The sequence below is a fragment of the Xyrauchen texanus genome, chromosome 16, assembly GCF_025860055.1.
Source record: "Xyrauchen texanus isolate HMW12.3.18 chromosome 16, RBS_HiC_50CHRs, whole genome shotgun sequence".
Taxonomy (NCBI): Eukaryota; Metazoa; Chordata; class Actinopteri; order Cypriniformes; family Catostomidae; genus Xyrauchen; species Xyrauchen texanus.
Window position 1 is genome coordinate 18,438,025 of NC_068291.1, and position 19,832 is coordinate 18,457,856.

Below are 19,832 nucleotides of genomic sequence, written 5' to 3' on the forward strand. Positions count from 1 at the left end.
GAGAAACTGCCCAAAAATAGGTTTGCCAAGCTTGAAGCATCATACTCAAAAAGACTTGAGGCTGTAATTGGTGCCAAAGGTGCTTCAACAAAGTATTGAGCAAAACTGTGAATACTTATGTACATGTGATTTATTTAGTTTTGTATTTTTAATACATTTGCAAAGATTTCAAACAAGCTTCTTTCACGTTGTCCTTATGGGGTATTGTTTGTAGAATTTTGAGGAAAATAATGAATTTAATCAGTTTTGGAATAAGGCTATAACATAACAAAATGTGGAAAAAGTGAAGCGCTGTGAATACTTTCCGGATGCACTGTATATACATATATGTGTATATATAAACAAAAAAAAAAACAGGTATATTTTGAGTAGAAATAACAGTAAAGAGGCAAAAGTTATAAACATTTCAATAACACTGAGTAAACTAATTGGTTTTCATTTGGGCCTTGAAATAATCTCCTTCAAAACAGTGGAAAGAGAAATGTGAAAAAACAAATATTAGCTACTTGTTTTGAAAATTTTAAATAGTATTTAAAGCTATGTAGGCTATAAATAAAACAAGTTAAATTTTAAAAAGGACAAAGAAAGAAAACGGGTACATAGAACAGCTGTTAGTCATAAATACAATCTGTCAAAATCTACATGGGCGTCCCGATGACCGGATGGTAGGCGTGGTCTCTTACAGTGGGCGTGGCTACGCGAAGGCAATTTTAATAACATCCACACTCCTGTTGTTCACACAAAGATGGCTGTGCTGTAGGCAACCACTAAACTGCCTTTCCTCAGGAGGGTTATGAAAGCAAAACTGTGTTGTGTGTATTATATAGGATTACTTTGGACCTAAAAAAGAAGATGTGCATTACCGGTTATACATTGGAATTATGTAAACTAACTGACAAGTGTGTTAACGTGTTTCATGTAAACAAATTTCACGTAAGTCAAGTTTGTATTCGGCTTATAAAAGTAGCTTTCTAATGTTACTTTTCTAGACAAACTGGTCTACAGTAGTAGAGGGCAAAACAGTGCACTTACAGTTTCTCTGCAGCTGTCAAGCAACATGTGCTTTTCCCTTACTTCAATAACAGTGTCGGTACATTTGCATGCATATATGTTGGCTATTTTTATGAACTCTCTTAGATACATTTTAACGTTTGTCTGTTCACACTCGGGAATGAATAGTCCTTTAATTCCCAATAATTGTCAGTTGTACTGTAGATACATTCGTGCTTTACACCTATACTATTCTGATGTTGAGGAAATGTGTTTGAGCTGCATTCAGAAGTTATTATTTTTCCTCATACATGATTCACGATTATTTAAATGGTGTGAAACCTGTTTACCTCTGTGCCGTTGTCACACACCATGGAAACAGATCATCAGAGGATCATGCCTATTACAAATGCTCAGTTTTATTTATAGGCTACAAGTGCTCAGTTTTATTTAGGGATCGGCGTGGTGCTATTTGTTTCACTATGTCTGATGTGAAATCCATGTGTGCGCTCAGCCAAGTGACTTACACATTTCCACCACTCAAAGAAAGAGTATGTCAATTGGTGTGGCTCATTAATATTAATTACCTACAGTCTCTGGACACTTCATCATTACCAAGCAGCGTCAGATATTTTCTCACCGAACACGTTTTTCCTGTGTCTGTGCTGTTTTTACAGTTATGTTTATGTGGAAAAGCGCGCTGGACGGACGTCTTTGACCATTGAGGCGAGTCTCGCTGTTTTTTCAGCGTCTCACGCAGGAGCGACGCGTTTTTAAATGTCGTGCCAAGTTAACTTTAAAAAACGCGTCTCAAAGACCCCTGCGTTTTGTTTAATTCCTTGCAGCTTTTGGTGTGAACGGCCCCTTAAATGAATATTTGTGTGGATAATGGTATTGGGCGTGCCTCTACTCGTCCTCATGTATTATTCATGAAAGCTTGGTGTGACAGACAGATCCTCGGCTTGTTACCGCGTGATTGGTGTATCAAGTGCATAAGGAAAGACGGGCTTTAAACCCCAACTGACAAGGAACTCCAGGTGAGTCAGCGTATTCTGATATGTTTGAGTCTGAGAAAGTTATTGTAAACAAAGACACATGTTTATTTGTTGCCATGGGTTGGGCTGGGTAGAGGGGGTGAACCTTGCTCGGTCCATTTTTGACAGAGGGGCTCTTGTGATGCTCTTTCTTTGTGATTGGCTCTCTTCAGTCATTGCAGATGGGATGCTTTCAAGGGTGTGTCCGCTGTTCAGAAATGAACAAAGGCTGTTAATGTCTTTGATCCTGGATCTGTCACCTTTATCTCTGCCTATTTAAGTCTGTTGGTAGAGCCTGGATATTCTGTGGTTTATCTTAACGGAGTGGATTTTGAGCACTGAGGCCCTTCAGGTTGTTTTAACCCATTGTGATGCTCTACATGTTGTCAGCCTTTGCTCTGGTGACCGTCTTTCATCTGGGATGGGTTATTCCAGCACACTGAGCTGATCTGTTGGGCTGCTGAGTTGGAAAAATTACCATAGAAACATTGTATTTGGACACCCAAGCAGCACTTAAAAATCTACGAATGTCATTAGATATGAACATATCAAACCAAGTGGTATTTATTTTAAAGAAAGCATAAGCCCCCTTTTCAAACAATACAATTTCACAAAAAGAAGTTTGTTAGGTTAATTTAAATGATAAAATGAAAAATGTTGACTCTTTCTGGTTTTTTTTTTATCATAATACATTTAGATCTGAAATGACTGTAATATCCTAAAGTACACGCTCAAACAATTGAATGTAAAAATGGAATGAATGTAAACACTAAAGTAACACAATTTTTTAAAGCAACACAATTCTAGAACATTTTGTCACAACTTGATTTTATTGCGTTCTATCCATTTAAATTTGTAAAATGGAAGTTTACTTAATCCATTTGTGTTGGGACTACATTAATACTTTTTGTGTTGTTAATGTAGCATTGATTAAACTGGGCAGGGGATTTCCAGGGCATCAGAAAATGGTTTGAGTTTCAGGGCTGGTAAAGTATGTAATAACACTGTTCTACATTACAGAGAAATACTAAACCATAATAATGAGCCTTTAAAATATACATTTTACAAGCGCACGCATGAAGCGAGCCGCAGTGACACCGGCAAAAGCGGTTATGATTCTGAATGTGTCAGAAAAACCAGCAAGAGACTGTCTGAACATTTAGTTAATTTATAGAGATAAATGCACAGTAGGGTTGTGCAGACAGATGATGAACTCGGGAATCGACGATGGTCATAGTGATCGCCAATAGCTGATGCCTTTGATTATGTCAAGACTATATTTGGCTCGTTTTCCCATTAATGCATTAAATTATTATTATGATTATTATTAGACTATTATTATTGTCAAATTAATATTACAAATAATTTGCCCGTAGGCCCAGATACCTGCTTGAAGAAACGCTCTTTATTATATTATTAAGAACAGATGACAGAGAAGCCATAAGCAATGACACGCTGTTTGTTCGGAGGTGTGCAGTCTCATGAAACACTCGTATGTAAAAGGTTCTCACTCTTTCTTCATTTCTGTCTTCTGAATATTTTTTTGCTAGAACAGTGTCATCTATGAGTGCTGCAAATAACCTCAGACATCTCATCTCAGGAGCTGCTTTGAGTTCAGTTCACTTTATTTCCACAGAACAGTTAATTGTGAACGCAACTCTGCAGCCTGTAAAATAAAACAAACTATATAAAATAATAAAAAAAATTGTTCACCTTGAACATATATTTCAGTGATTATTATCATCATTATAATTATTAGTTTTACATTTATAATTGTTTTTATGTGTTCATTTGTTTAAGTAATTTTCCGCATTCATGTTTAGACAGATTCTTGCTTGACGGTAAATGGAAAGTTGGTTACTTATAATAGCAAAATCTCTAAATCAAGAACACTGATCCCTCAGCCCGGTGTTGGATATTTGGATATTATATGATATATATATATATATATATATATATATATATATATATATATATATATATATATATACATACATACATACATACATACATACATACATACATACATATACATATTGTGAAGGAGGGAACAAAATTTATTTATTCATTATTGTATTTTTCCAGACAATGAAATACCCGACGGGTAGTAAATGCACAGATGAAGTAGGTTCTTTGCCAGAGAGATGTTGTCAACTGTTGTAAAACCATCTTTCAAAAAGTTGAACAACACACATTTTAATTGCACTTAATTTTTTTTCCAGTTTCATTTGAATTTTTGAGTAAAATAAATGCAAATTGGTGAACCGGTGTTCATCGGTTTCTTGTGGAGTTTTGTTTCCTGCTACCAACCGACCAATGAAAACTTGGTCGACCAAGACTCTTCTCATCGACTAACATTTGATCTACTATTAGGGGCAGCCCTACTCACTTTGTTGAGCAAATGCTGTGCTTACCATTACTAAACTACAGTCTGTAATGCTTTAAGCCAGCATGTATTTAGCATGCTAACATTCACTTACTAGTTAGTAAATAAAGAAATAAAAGTGATTTATTTGAGTTACATTGACACATTTAATTTCAGTGAGTTTGCCCAATTCAACTATGTAGGTTCTTTCTACACAAAGTGTTTGTGTTAAGATTAGATAGTAATTGTAATTTAAGAACTCATTTTAAACACGTGGAACCACTGTCCATGATTGAATCAAGTTCAGCCAGGGAGCTGTTATTGGCTAAAAAAGCAGTTGGGCAATTTATTTTTAATTATCTTAATGTATGTCATTGCATTAGATGACTTGGTATCAAACCAGGTGCCATTTATTTTAAGAAAGTTAGCACAAGCACACATTATAAGCAAAACGTTTAAATATCAGAAGACGTGTTAGGTTTTAACCAATAAACGATATATATACTGTTCAAATGAAAAGTATTTATTTGATATACTTTCTGGTTGTTAACATTAGTGGAACATGTCAGTGTTTAATGTGATGAACGACACCTGTGGTTACTGTGCTTGGACACCTGTATGATCTTGACTGGAACTGACATCCAAAAACTCGCTAGGAATAGTGAAGCTGGTTCTGAAGAAAGGTCTAGCCTACGTTATTTGCAGGTGCCACTCAATTTGATTATTTTGTTATCTGAGTGGTTTTTCCTTATGGTGACCCTTGCATTGCCTGTCTGGTTGGAGAACAACAAAGATTCCTCCATAGACAGTACAGGATATGTGCTGTTTTGTATGGACTTAGACTACAGCAACTACAGAGTTGCACCTTGTCTGTTTGCTCAAACTATTTTCCATTCTAAAGCATATTAAGAAGATTAAACTACTGTGTTTCAGAACAACTACTGCTATGGAAGATCATTTAGAGAAATGGCATTTTTCTAGGTAGCATGCAGTACATCAATGTAGCCCCCATTTATTGCACAGACAGCATTAGAGGCTTTTAACTCCAAATCATGCAGCCATTATCATAATCAACATTGATAAGGTGGTCGCCTACTGGCTGTTCAGTTTACATACGATTTATCATTAACTTGACTGATTTGTGCAATCCAGCAAGACAGGGCTTGTTACTGCCTGTCTTGTTGTTCCACATCTGTGTGGAAAGTAGGTCTGCTTCAGGAGTAGAGCACAATTTAAGGAGTTCCTGAGAGTTTGTAAGGTTTTATAATGAATGAACAGAGGAGAGTTTCATTTCATGATATAACTCTAATGTTTTCTTCAACGTTCTCCAGTGGAGTTTCTAATACAGCCATGGAGATGTCCACATCCCTCAAGATGAGCTCCGTGATCACCCAGAGTCTCTTCAGCTACGTGGAGGAGGAAAACCTATCGGCTATCAAAGCTCATCTGGACAAATACAGAGAAGTGGACACCAGAAGTGATGTGAGTTGGCAAAAATCCATGGTTATCCCTTTTCATTCTAGCTTAAAGTAATATTCAGGGTTGTTTTCAATGAAATGTCTTCTGTATGCACTGTACATGCTGTTGATTTCCATAGACAATAATATTAAATTGTCCCTCACTTTGTAAGGGCAAACTGGAAACAGTTTTGTGAAGCTTAATAGGCAAGTGGGCCAGAGCACTTCATGATGTATTCAGTAACATGTTTGCTACTTTAGCTGTAAAGTTGTCTTAAATCATTCTTTTGAGGTGGGACTACTTTTCCAGATGGGAAAGTGTCTGTTTATGCATTACCAAATGTATTCCTATGGGTTTATTTAGCTCCATGTGAAATTTATGGGTGCAGTAGTTACATTATTTAGTTAGTCCCCTCCATGCACCTTCCAATATCAGTCCCTTTCTGGTATTCTCCTATGTACACCAATTGGAATTTACCACTGGTTTTACCTTTTTAGCTGGTCATGGCATTATTTGAGAGATTGCATATAAATTTGCACAGGGTTGGTAAGCGATTTTATTAAAATAAACAATTTCAACTTTATTTTGTATTTTTGTGTTATATTAAAGCTACATAATGTAACTTTTGTCTCTCAAGCGGTTGAAACATAAAACAAAAGTTACAGTACTTGCGGAGGAACACTTTACGTCTGTTGTAATAGGTGGATGATCCTCATGGTTTGAGGACTCGGCGATTACTTACAGATCCATGATGAGCTATTTTCATGTTTATATTATGTTATTCATTAAAAAAATTATAACTGATGTATTACTTCCTTTGAGGAAGATAAACAACACTATTAATTATATTTTAATATGATTATTAAAGTGTACACAATGTTTGTATTGTACTTCACATATCATATTAAGAGGTAAAAAATGCCTGATTTGAGTCCATTTGAAGACAGTTTATTTTTATATTACAATCTACAGCCTCAGTGGGCAATGCAAGTGAAACGTAATACTACAATAGTATGTCTATGCACTACAAACAATAACACTGTAAAATAATAATGCAAAATTAGGATTTAATAATGATGAAATTCTTTATTGAACATGAAAATATTATGCACAAATATGCAATACAGCAATTACAATTATGCATTTTATTTGGACGTTATGTTACAACAGAGATGGTTACACACTAAACAAATTAAGAAACATTGGGCTACTGTGCTATGAAATCAGTACATTATAGACAACTTGAGATGAGCATAAATTCATGGGGAACCACTTTGTACCTATAGTGGCTTTTTAGATCCATTTAATTATCTGCTTAAAGGATAAAATGGCAAGTGCTGTACATGGATTTATTGCTCCAAAAATACTTTATTGGCTTACACACAAAACAAAACTCATAAACACATGAGTATTGTTTGATTTATTAAAGCATGACAAACATTATAAGCTTCAACAACCCTACCAGAAAACATATCCAAGCAGTATAGCAGGTTAAAAACTTCGAAAAGCAGTAAAAAAACAACAAAAAACTGTTAGATTAAATAGGAGAGTGATTTCACTCCGCTGTTGTCCTGACACCTGAAACCACGACTGGACCGATTGAACAGTTGTTGCTCTTGCTTCCCGCGTCTCGCGACACCGCTGGACTTTCTTTCTCAGCTTACGGATATAACATAAACACACAAGGATGAATGATAAATGCCTGCTGTTTCACCCAAAATCCAAGCCGATAACTGAAATTCTCTCAAAATAAAAATGATTATATTAGGCTTACTGTAGTGAATCAGGCTAAGACAAGGGCATGGTTTTGAAAATATATATTTTTTAATGTATTTACACATTCATTTTCATTCATTTTAACCAAAAAAATCTTACATAGTGCAGCTTTAAGATAACATTATTAGTATTAAGGTAACTTGTCAACTTTTTACAATGCCTTCATTATTATTTTTCTGGTACTTCTCAAATGCCTTTTATGTACAGATTTCATTGTTGCTTTATCCCAAACTCAGACTTACAATAAAAAAAATTGAAAATACATTATAAAAAATATATATATTTTACATGTTTAAAACTCTGATAATCTAAACAAAGAGAGAAATTAATATAAACCTTTTCAACATAAAATTAGAATAAAATAGTTACTATACATTTTTTTAATATTATGACCATCCCGCAGTTATGGCGTCATTTTCACCATACTAAACAATTTTGCCCCTGTGGCTGAACAACCCACACCTCCCTCTCACTTTATGAGCCTTGTTTGGGCTGCAGATGATGAGTTACACCTGATGTGAGTGGAGCCTCATCAATGCTGCCATAAAAATGCAGAGCGTGCCTCTCCTCTGAAGTCGGCTTCTATCTCCTTTTGTGTACACACTGGCATCCTCACATGTCAAGGAGCTTAGCGTGTAGGGTACCGGCCAAAATAGATGTGACGCCAGGGGATTGGAGCACGTGTCGTGGCTTCTCCACACACTCACCACAGACCCTGGGAAGACCGGTCCGCACAGATGCCGCCGTCTCTCATGCTGTGGACCATGGAGGGGAGCGCCTACGGCCATTGGACACCGCCACCGTCCTGGACCAGTCCTGTCGACACTCCCCCTTCCTACATAGAGCCCAGTCTCACTGCAAGGATGCCAGATTCCCCTTTATTTTGGCCACTTTTCACCTTGGACACTATTTCCCTTTTTGGACATTTTATGTTTATTATTATTTCCAATAAATGCCTCTCCAAGGGCTGATGCCAGACCCAATGTGTCTCTTGCTCACCAAGCCACACTGCTAATAACAGCAGATCCTTATCGGCATTGTGCCATTAAATTTGTTGATGCTTTATATGAGAATGATTTGGTCTATAAAAAAGCTTTTCATAACTTTTTGTCATGAGTGTGTCCAGATGATAAACACAAGATTTCGTGCAAATCGGACCTACAGCCTAGAAAAATAAAAATACATTTTCAATGAAATTTTAAATGGTAAACGTACACAGCATGACCCAAGGAAGCTTACGACACAAATCTCATGACAATAGGCCAAATGAATCAAAAGTTATATAAGTTTTTCATTATATCCTTTGACCACTAAGTGGCGCTGTCCCAAAAGTTGAGTTCTTTCAAGACATGGCCCTAATGAAACACACCAAATTTCGTAATATGCCAATCCTTTCATGTCATTGGCTGTTTCTCGTTTGGAAGGCTGCGTCCTCTGGGAGTCGCATTTGTCGGCCGCATACGTCATATTTTTTTTTATTATTATATTCTATCTATTGGCAATGCCTTTTATGTATATGCATTTACATTTATACAATTGTTAACCTTTTTTACATTCCCAATAAAGAAATAAAATGTATTTAGCCTCTGATGTATTTGGCCGACAAATGCGACCCCCAGGGGACGCATCCTTCCAAACGAGACCCAGCAATTGTTATGTTTTCCCCAAGGACTCTTATTTTGAAAAGACTTTTAGTTTTAAGTTTTGTATATTCCTTCCTTACTTATGTCTGTCTTCCTGTTCTTTGCCCTAATTGTATCACAGGTGTTCCTCATTGTCTTGTTAGCCCTTGTGTGAATATATAGCCTCTTGTTCCTTGGTCGTTTCTTGTTTGTATGTTGTATTGTTTGTAAGTGCATTGTAAGCCAGCATATTGCTGTAGTTTTTCTGTTTACTTCTTCCTTGAATGTCTGCCTTCATAGTTGTATTGTTTGTTTATCATTAAAGATTCTGCATCTGGATCATCGCTCTCTCTCCTCATCACTACTCAAAACCTGACAAATCAGTTTGTAAAATACAGAAATTTAAGCCAAAATTTTTATATATGACCAATCTAGGAAAATTGGGTAAGATTCAACTCATTATGCCGCATGGAATCTAAAGAGACCTGTCTTACCGGTCTCTAAGGCCATACTATTCAGAAGTTATAAGCAAAAATAGTAATTTTTCATATTTCTTGACCAGTAGGTGGTGCTGTGCCGAAAGTTTGTGTCAATACGCTAAAGCGTTGCGAAGATACAGCCTTCTATTTTGGTGTGCTCGCCGAAAATAGCTACCAAATCAAATTCCTTGATGCGGTTTGGGAACGATTTGGCTTATCATCATGAATCTCATAACTTTTTGTAATGAATATCTCTAGGTAATACGTTCAAAAGTTAGAGGACATACAACTAGGGGGAGTTAGAAATATATATTTTTTTTCTGAAAAATCTAAATGGCGGAAAATCCAGTAGGCGTAGCTAAAGATTAATGCAAACAATGCAGATTTGGCATGACCCAAGGAATCAGAGGAAAAAAAGAATTTTGTTTTTTAGGATTTACAGTTCAAAAGTTATAGGCCAAAATGTAATTGAAACTTTGAACTGTTGGTGGCGCTAGAGGATTTGAGTTAGAGACCCCACATTTTATGTGGGAGGTGCTCATAACTGCCCATACCAATGTGCCAAATTTCAGCATTTACCTACATACAGTTCAATGGGCTGCCAGAAACGTCTGCACCTTTGGTGCTTGGTCCCTAATTTAAGATAAATATTACTTGTGAGCAGAATATTTTTATTGGGTATAATTTCCAATCAAATTGTAATTTTGCCAAATTATGCAAAAAGTGTGAAAATATTATTTAATTGTGTGTTTTTATGATACATTGTTGTTAGCTATAATATTGGCCAACGATTAGGACATTTTATTCCAAAAACTTAAAAAATGTCCTTCCCAACCCAATAATTTAACACCATGGAATTCTTTTAAACAATACAGAATTTGAGATGTGGTGGAAACAACAATGTGGTGAAGCTTTTCATCTGTGATGCATGTACAGTACATACACTGTTAGACATCATTAGTAGTCAAATGTAATAAACTAGTGAGAGTGTGACATTTTTTTTAACAAAGCTTTACTTTCTAAAAGTCCACAGAGTTAAAAGTGCCCGAATTGAAGAAGCACCCTTAAGTTTTATGGCTGTGTTGTCAAAACAGTGTATTAACTGTTCTGTAATACTTAATGTTCATTTACACAAACTGAGGGGTGAGTTGAAGCTCTTGTTGTGGTAATCGACAGCATGATACACATGCAGTATTAATGGACACATTAAGTTGAAACAAATCCAGAATATTCCTTGAAAATGTCTTCCCCATCTTTTATGTGTACTAAAGCATTTCATCTGTTGTAGAATGGTCAGACTCCTCTGATGGTGGCGTCAGAGCAGGGCAGTCTAGAGATCGTGCAGGAGCTCATCAAGAGAGGAGCAAACATCAACTTGGATGATATTGTGAGTAGTTTTAAACATTTAACCTGAAAAACACACAGTAGAAAGATATATCATTGGCTGAAACATTATGTGTTAATGTCATGTGGTAAAACAAACTAGCTACATCCTAGTTACAAACACTGTGGCTCGCTGATATTTGCAGGAGGTTAGTGTGATTTGAAATGTTTGTTTTCTATTTGCTATGAAGTGTGGTCCATTTTCACATCTTATTCTGGCTGGATTCTATGTCTGATTTCACCAAGCAGTGATTGTGCAAAGATATTTTATTTTAATATTTAGCTTACATCTTTGTGATTCTGGGAGGTATCAGTGTTTGTTTTGGTAGACTGATGTGCAGTTCTTCAATTATCAGTATGATTTCAAGGGTGTGGGTGGATCGCAGAATCGGTATAATTGGCACACTGTACTGCCATTATGTAAATTACTAGATGATGATGTTTACATACACATAGACACACCTTGAGCTTCTCACACCAATAGACAGGGCACAGTTTACTATATTACCTTTCTGGTGACGGCCAGTTGAAGAATCTGCATTATGTCTACCTGGTATGATCAGCTGGTATGTTTTAAAACTAAACAAAAATCTTCTAAACACAAGACAGACGCTCTTAAAGCTCTTTTGGGGATGATACCTGTGTAATATGCAAACAAATGGTGTTGTCACTTTTTTCAGGACTGCTGGACTGCACTGATTTCAGCTGCTAAGGAGGGACATGCTGGGGTGGTGAAGGAACTGTTAGAGAACAATGCTAATGTCGAGCACAGAGATATGGTAAGATGCAACAGCAGGTTATTATACTTGAAACAACACTTATTTAAATCTCAAGTGATTTATAGTTCTCACCTTTTTATTGTTTACCTACAGTTCTTGGAAATATGCTATGGTGAATTGAACCAGTTTTACTTTTATGATTATTTGTCAGTATAGTGTAAAATTATCTCCCTGTCTTTTGAAACTGTTTCTTCAGATGTTGCGTCTGGAGTATGCTAATTTAATTTCCATTTTACTGGAATATGTGAATGTGATGGACTGTATTTAAGATCTGCTTACTGGCAGTTATGTGTGTAGTTCCTGATTAAATTGAAATAATAATAATTATAATGTTTATTTTATATAGCACGTTTCTACAAACTCAAGGTCACTTTACAAGTCGCAAGCAAATATAAAAAAAAAAAGCAGATAATTTAAGAGACAGAATGACATGGGGCAAAGGATCGATGCCTTTTCATGCATTGATAATCGGAAAATTTTACTGATGATTATTGATATATCTATCTATATATATATATATATATGCATATATGTATTTTTCAGATATAAATAGGGCTACCATTCATTGCACAGTATTATGTCTTTTCAAACATTACTGAACACAACTTTGTTAAAGCATGAGTGAAGGGCTAAATTAAATTGGGTCGTACTCCGGATGTTGCACATTCTAAAATTAAAAACCTAACTTTCATAATTTTCCTTTAAATTCGCCCCAAATCATTATAAGGATATATATTATTTACTCTAGCCATCAGTGGATGATATATTGTGAACATGTATCTTTCATAGAGCCTACACAATTAATTTTCAATTACAAGTATGTCTTTTTGTCAAGGCTACATACAGAGAAATGGCATAATAAATTCTAGTCATTCAGTTTATGCAGTTACGCCAGTTTCATACACTAACCTGCAAACTCATCAACAGCACTTTCATTCTTGAAGTACAAAAACCTTATAAAATTTTGTGTGTATATGTCAAATACCCATCCTGTGTTGTGATATCTCTGCCTTGTGACCTGCTTCAGTAAATGTTATATCATCCCCTAGTGGTCTCCCAATGCTATTATGCCAGACATTCAACAGAAGCCCAACTGAGTAAATTGGAAAGCATGCAAAATAGTTCTAATTTAAATGTCAGCTAATGTTAATATATCGATGCCTCAAAAATATATCGATAAAACAACGTGACGATCATTAATAGATAAATCAATATTTTATGTCATGTCTTGATTTGGTGTATACACAGGACTTTTGAATATAAACAAGCCCGAAATGGACCCGGGACTCATTATTTTAAAATGTCTGATATAATAATAATGAATTATTCCATAAACAGTAAATCTGTTACAATGCTCTTTAAGTAAAAACAATAACCAAATTAAGCTCTTTGTAGCCTATATATTCACCAGATGAAGGGTTTCGGACACAGAGGACCACAGAGGAATACAAATAAATTAAAATAATACAACTATCATAGCCGATTTGTGCCAATTACCGAAAAGCAACTATCAGCACCGATTAATCTGTAAAACCGATAGATCATTTGACCTCTAGTATTTACTGTATAAGATGTCATGTGGTCTTTAGTCCATATCTCAAATTAGATCTCTCAAAACCGTTCTAGACAGCATTTTTTGTCAAAGGCGCATTCAAACACATCAATGAGACCAGAACTGCTGTCTAGGTAGGCAGCTCACTAGATTTTAGACACCGCTAATGTATATTAAATGTCTGCACTTGTGTTTTTTTTATAGACTACATTTATGGAAAAGTTTTGGCTTCCCTGGTGTCGGTATCACAGAGATTTTAATAACATATGAGGAAGCTTCCAGACAGCCGACACTTTGAGTCACTCACTGACTTGGGGAAAATGTGTTTGTCAGCACAATCCTGTGTCTGTGAGATTTTTAAGGCCTATCACATGGGAATATAATGACCTTGTAATGTTTGTGTTTAGGGGGGCTGGAGCGCTCTCATGTGGGCCGCTTATAAGGGTCGTGAGGAAGTGGCACGTCTACTGCTGCAGAAAGGAGCAAACCCAAACATCACTGGACAGGTCCGTATAACTTTTCCTGTTCTGTCAACACCTTCATGCTTCAAACATTTATTGTTCATTAAAGACTGTTAAAGGTAAAGTGTGTAATTTCTGTTCATCCAATGGTACCAAACGTAATCGAAAAATTATGTTTTTTTGCAAAAAGTTTTCCCAAACACATTGGTCAGCAAAGCAATAAATCCTGCCCCAAATTCTTACAATTGGTTGAGCCAATAGTACTGCGATTTGCTAGTCAGGATACTTAAACAGAGTTTGGATAGTGACACTGAGCCACATTGTTTAAATTCTTCTGGATTACTTATACTTATCTATCCACATTAAGCTGGGACTGAAAATATAATTTTGACATTTGAAAGAATTACACATTTCACCTTTACAAATGGTCAGATATAATGTTTGCCATGCGACCAATAACAGTCCATTAAGAGGTGTGGGTTAAAATGTGGCACTGTATGATATTTCAGTTGGCATGTCTCGTTTTTCTTTTTTGTTTAATTGATTTGCTTGTGTCCCAACAGTACAGTGTTTACCCAATCATCTGGGCAGCAGGAAGAGGTCATGCAGAGATAGTCCAGCTGCTGCTTCAGCATGGAGCCAAAGTCAACTGCTCTGACAAGGTGCCTTATCATTCCCATTTCCACAAACGCTGACTTGAGCTTTCATCAGATTCGTAACACTGATGGTTAACTAAAAAGCCTGAGTCAGCATTTTCCACACACTTTGAACTTCTGCATACATACTTCCAAAAATACTTTGAACAATCACAGTTTACAAAAGTTTTAAAAATGAGTTCCTCACTTCGCCATACTTGAAAGCACAATAAATTAAGCAGAATCTTTACTGTGATGAGATTTATTAAGTTTTATCAAAAGTGTAATTGATTCTATGAAGCCATTACTTTTTCCCCTTTGTCAGTATGGCACCACACCCCTGATCTGGGCTGCCAGGAAAGGCTATTATGACTGTGTGATGCACCTTCTGGAGAACGGGGCCAATGTGGACCAGGAAGGAGCGGTATGCACTTGGTGTTTTGAAGTGAAATTGTAAATATGGTTGTTAACAGATATGTGCACTTTTCCTTAGTCTCACAGAGCCAGAGGTGATTATTGACATTTGAGTGCTTTGCCACACTCTTTAAATATCAAGGTTCCTGAAGGTTCCTTCCAATTAGAGTCAAAAAAAGTTTTTCAATCCTGTTGCCATAAGAGAACACCTTTCCACAAAAGTTTAACAAATACATTTTAGTTTCCTAGTTTTTTTTAGAGAACTATGAACTGCTGCTTTAAAAATCCTAAATCCAATACATTGATCTGAAGAAGCTGTAATGCCAAGAACCCAGAGGAAATGATTGTAGTTAATAGCACATTTATTTAAATAATATTGCTAACACTTCACAATAAGGTTACAATAAGTTTAACATTAATGCATTGGGTATCATGAACTAACAATCATTTGTTGCAGCATTTTTTTCAAGTCTTGGTTAATGTTCATTTATCAGAATACTATTGTTCGTTGTTCATCTTAGTTTATAAAACATTAACCAATGTTAACTGAATGTGTGCTTTTTATGTAAATAAATGCATGTGTTTATGTAGAAATGAACATTTACGATTAATACATTCTATAAAATTGTTGTTCATTGTTAGTTCATGTTAAAAATCTTATTAATTGATGTTAACATAATACAACCACATTGTAAAGTGTTATGAATATTAATAACATTCATATATTATTTTTTTTAAGCAAATACACTTTTTACATTACCTAGTTGATTTATTTTTTCTGTCAATGTGTCAATAATCTGGAATTCTTCAGTGCTATGAGCGAGTGGGATAACTAAATAGAAAGAAAGACCTCATTTATAAAGATGTTCATAAAATGATCTTAAATGTGAACATACAACATTTTCATTAATGTACACACGAAAAAAAAAATCCCAAATGCATCCCACTTTATAAATCACAAATAACCTTAAAATATGCACACTTGAACAAGCGCATTGACTCCGCCTACAGAACGCCAACAAATATCCTAATATGGTGACACAAAATACATTAAAAGCATATTCATTCATTCATTCTTTCATTCATGCATATCTAATGTTTTTGTGTGGTTGGCAAGGTTTTCTAAACACGTGAGTACACTTACTGGTGTCTGCCCATATAGTGCAACCTATTTAACAACTCATCATCATATCATTATCAATATTAAATACATTCATTGACTATGTTTAAAGTAAATCCACACCTTTCTTTAACCAATGTCCATATTCTTGCTAAACCTTAATTCCAGTAAGAGGGGCTATAAAAAACACATTTGGGGCTAAGTTGCTGTAGCCAAGGCCTAGTCATACCCCTGGGCTACATTCTATAATGCTTCTCTTTTGTGCTAAAATTTGTATTTTAGTGTGTGTGGTTAGAAATGCAACGTTTCCATCTGCTCATGTACAGTACAAATAGGTGGAGTTCAATAGTTCTCTAGCTAGCGTTAGCATTGCTCTTCTTCGTGTACTTTAAGTACCGATACGACAGCGGTGTTAGACTATGTACTGCCATCTATCGATGTGGATAAGCATGATCGTCACCCCTGCCCCCGCCAGCCCTGGAATATCATTTGCATCTTGAAAATGTCAGAGTTTGAGATAATTTCTAAAATTATTTATCACTACTATAATATAATTGCTTTGCCTAAAAACAAACGGCAGAATTCAAGCAAACAGACTTCTACAGTTAAGGACAGATTATTATTTTCCCTCATAAAAATTATCTTTGGAGACTGTCAACATTTCATGTTATTTCTAAAGACAGTTATTACCTTTATTGGAGAACTGCTTGGCATCTTTGAATACATTCATGACTTGGCCTCAATTCTCTAGCGATACAGAATGTTATGGTAAAGGAAAGATTATAATTGTTTTTATGATCAAATTTAGCATGTCCATGAATACTGTATTTGAAGACTCGTTTGGTTTTCAAGAAAAACCAATGTCATGGATTACTCTAAATCCACAACAATCGCTGTGCCAAGCTACTAAATGAATGAAGACATATGCCATTTCATAGAGGTGGAAGAATATGGGCCCCCCTTCATATCTTTCCACCTTGTGTATGCCGTACCCATGTTTACTCTAGTTTTTTGCCTTTGCCGGGCTTTCTGTCTTATCGATTCGGACCTTTTTCGCTTCTTCGGCAGTACAGTTACTGAATCTCCTGTTGTTTCCACTTCTAAAGTCTAAAGTAAAGGAATAAGTATTTTATATTGTATTATTTTTGCTCTTTGCATCATCAAACAACAATGCACTAAGCATAGCCAAGCGTATCTCCATAGGCGGCAGACAATTAACGCAAGGATTTTCTTCTTTGACGTTTAGTGAAACACAGGGTCATATCCCGCACCATGTATAATAAAAACACTTTTTATATCAAACTATTATGAGTACATTCTACAGTCAATTCATTTCTTAATATGTAAAAATTTTAATTTAGCCCCAAATTACCGAATGCACCTTTAAAGTTTGCATGTAACTGTTAGCTTTTACACCTCTTGCCTTTTTAAGGGCTTGTTAAAACAGAAATTTTACTATTACGTGAAGTGTGCTGATTATTTTGTAGTAAAATGAAATGTAGAATGAATACAGAACTGTGTCCTAATATGATCTCCCTGTCTCAGAACTCAATGACTGCTCTGATAGTGGCTGTACGTGGTGGTTTCACTGAGGTGGTGAAAGAGCTACTGAAGAGAAATCCCAACATGAATATGACTGATAAAGACGGCAACACAGCACTGATGATCGCTACCATAGAAGGCTGGACTGAGATCGTGCAGGACTTACTGGACGCTGGCACATATGTCAACATCCCTGATCGGGTAAAGCTGAAACTTAACTAAGTAATAGTTTGTGGTACAATACATATAATATATTTGTAAATAAAAAATGAAAACAATAAAATACAAAATAATATATATATATATATATATATATATATATATATATATATATATATATATATATACATACACACCGATGAGCCAAAACATTAGGACCACCTGCCTAATATGCTGTTGGTCTTCCGCGTGCCGCCAAAACAGCACCGACCCGCTGAGGCATGGACTGTTCAAGACCCCTGAAGTTGTCCTGTAGTATCTGGCACCATATTAGCAGTTTATCCTTCAAGTTCTGTAAGTTGCGAGTTGGAGCCATCACGGACCAGACTTGTTGATCCAGCACATTCCACAGATGCTCAATCGGGTTGACAGGGCAACACCTTGATCTCTTCATTATGTTCCTCAAACCATTCCCGAACAATGTGTTCCATGAGGGAGGGCACATTATCCTACTGAAAGAGGCCACTGCCATCAGGGAATACCATTGCCACGAAGGAGTGTACCTGGTCTGCATGGGTAGGTGACACGTGTCAAATTGACATCCACATGAATGGCCGGACCCAGGGTTTCCCAGCAGAATATTGCCCAGAGCATCACACTCCCTCCACCAGCTTGTCATCATCCCACAGTGCATCCTGGTGCCATAACTTATGAAATGGCACAGACATACATGGCACAGACATACATGGCACAGACATACATGGCTGTCCACGTGATGTAAAAAAAAAATGGGACTCACCGGACCAGGCAAACTTCTTCCACTGCTTGATGAGCCTTGGGCGCCCAACAACCTGTCTCTGGTTTGTGGTATGTCCCTCCTCGGACCACTGTCGGTAGGTACTCACGATTGCTGACCGGGAGCACACCACAAGCCTTGCCATTTTAGAGATGCTCTGACCCAATCATTTGGCCAAAACAATTTGGCACTTGCCAAAGTCGCTCAAGTCTTCACTCCTGCCCATTTCTCCTGCATTCAACACATTGACTTCGAGAACTGATTGTTCGCTTACCATCTAATCTGTTCAGATCTTGACATGTGGCCTTGTCAGGAAATGATCAATGTTATTCGCTTCACCTATGAGTGGTCATAATGTTGATACACTATGTACTGTATATAAAAATGCATAAAGTACCATAAACTTTATATACAGTAAATATATCACAGTATATAAATATACAGTATTTTTGAATAGCTTCGTAAACGTGTGTGTATTTTGACTGTTTTAGAGTGGTGACACTGTACTTATCGGTGCTGTCAGAGGAGGCCAGGTGGAGATTGTCCGAGCTTTGCTTAATAAATATGCTGATATTGATGTCACAGGCCAGGTAACTGCCCCACACAATCACCACCTTCACCACACTTCCTCTCTATCTCTCAGTCTGTCTCCATCAGCACACTTTTCTAGGAACTAATCTAGCAATAAAATACTCTTTTAATTTGATGCCATTGTCACCTCTTATAAGAAAATGTTTTTGATTTATATTATGAATCCTTATATGATTGAGGAAGAAGATGTTGCCATAAACCCATGAACCCAAGTCATTTGATTCTCTGTGTCTCTTTAATATAGGATGGTAAGACTGCCCTGTACTGGGCTGTAGAGAAAGGAAATGCAACCATGGTACGAGACATTCTGCAATGCAACCCTGATACTGAGGCCTACACTAAGGTAAACATAAAAAACATGACCTTCACTGGATAATGCAGAGTAACTCTCGGTTCATGTATACATTTTATATTAATACTAACTTTATAGTAATTAAAGCCATAAACCCTCCAGTTCTTTTATGTTCATGTGCTACTGAATGTCTTTACATGTCAGGATGCAGAAACCCCTCTCATAAAAGCTACTAAGATGAGAAACATTGAGATTGTGGAGCTGCTTCTGGACAAAGGTGCCAAGGTATCAGCAGTGGACAAGGTATATTTTTCTTACACTATTTTGAATCCTAAAACACTTACCCCGCTTTATCAGATTTGTGCATGAAATTCTTTAGAGAAT

At 36.3% G+C, this 19,832-nt stretch overlaps 1 protein-coding gene across 4 annotated transcripts in view; it reads left to right on the forward strand.

The window, feature by feature from the left end:
• Window positions 1-757: 757 nt before the first annotated feature.
• kidins220a (kinase D-interacting substrate 220a) overlaps window positions 758-19,832 on the forward strand; it is an 83,961-nt gene continuing 64,886 nt past the window's right edge. For 3 of the 4 annotated variants that reach the window (XM_052145511.1, XM_052145513.1, XM_052145514.1), the window contains exons 1-11: window positions 758-933; window positions 5,721-5,871; window positions 11,013-11,111; window positions 11,788-11,886; window positions 13,846-13,944; window positions 14,463-14,561; window positions 14,860-14,958; window positions 17,614-17,811; window positions 19,057-19,155; window positions 19,401-19,499; window positions 19,653-19,751. In XM_052145511.1, coding sequence (XP_052001471.1) covers window positions 5,740-5,871; window positions 11,013-11,111; window positions 11,788-11,886; window positions 13,846-13,944; window positions 14,463-14,561; window positions 14,860-14,958; window positions 17,614-17,811; window positions 19,057-19,155; window positions 19,401-19,499; window positions 19,653-19,751 — 1,122 coding nt within the window. In that variant the 5' untranslated portion in view covers window positions 758-933; window positions 5,721-5,739. Of the gene's footprint in view, window positions 934-1,915; window positions 2,028-5,720; window positions 5,872-11,012; window positions 11,112-11,787; window positions 11,887-13,845; window positions 13,945-14,462; window positions 14,562-14,859; window positions 14,959-17,613; window positions 17,812-19,056; window positions 19,156-19,400; window positions 19,500-19,652; window positions 19,752-19,832 lie in introns of those variants that run through there. The other variant, XM_052145512.1, reaches the window with a different exon arrangement.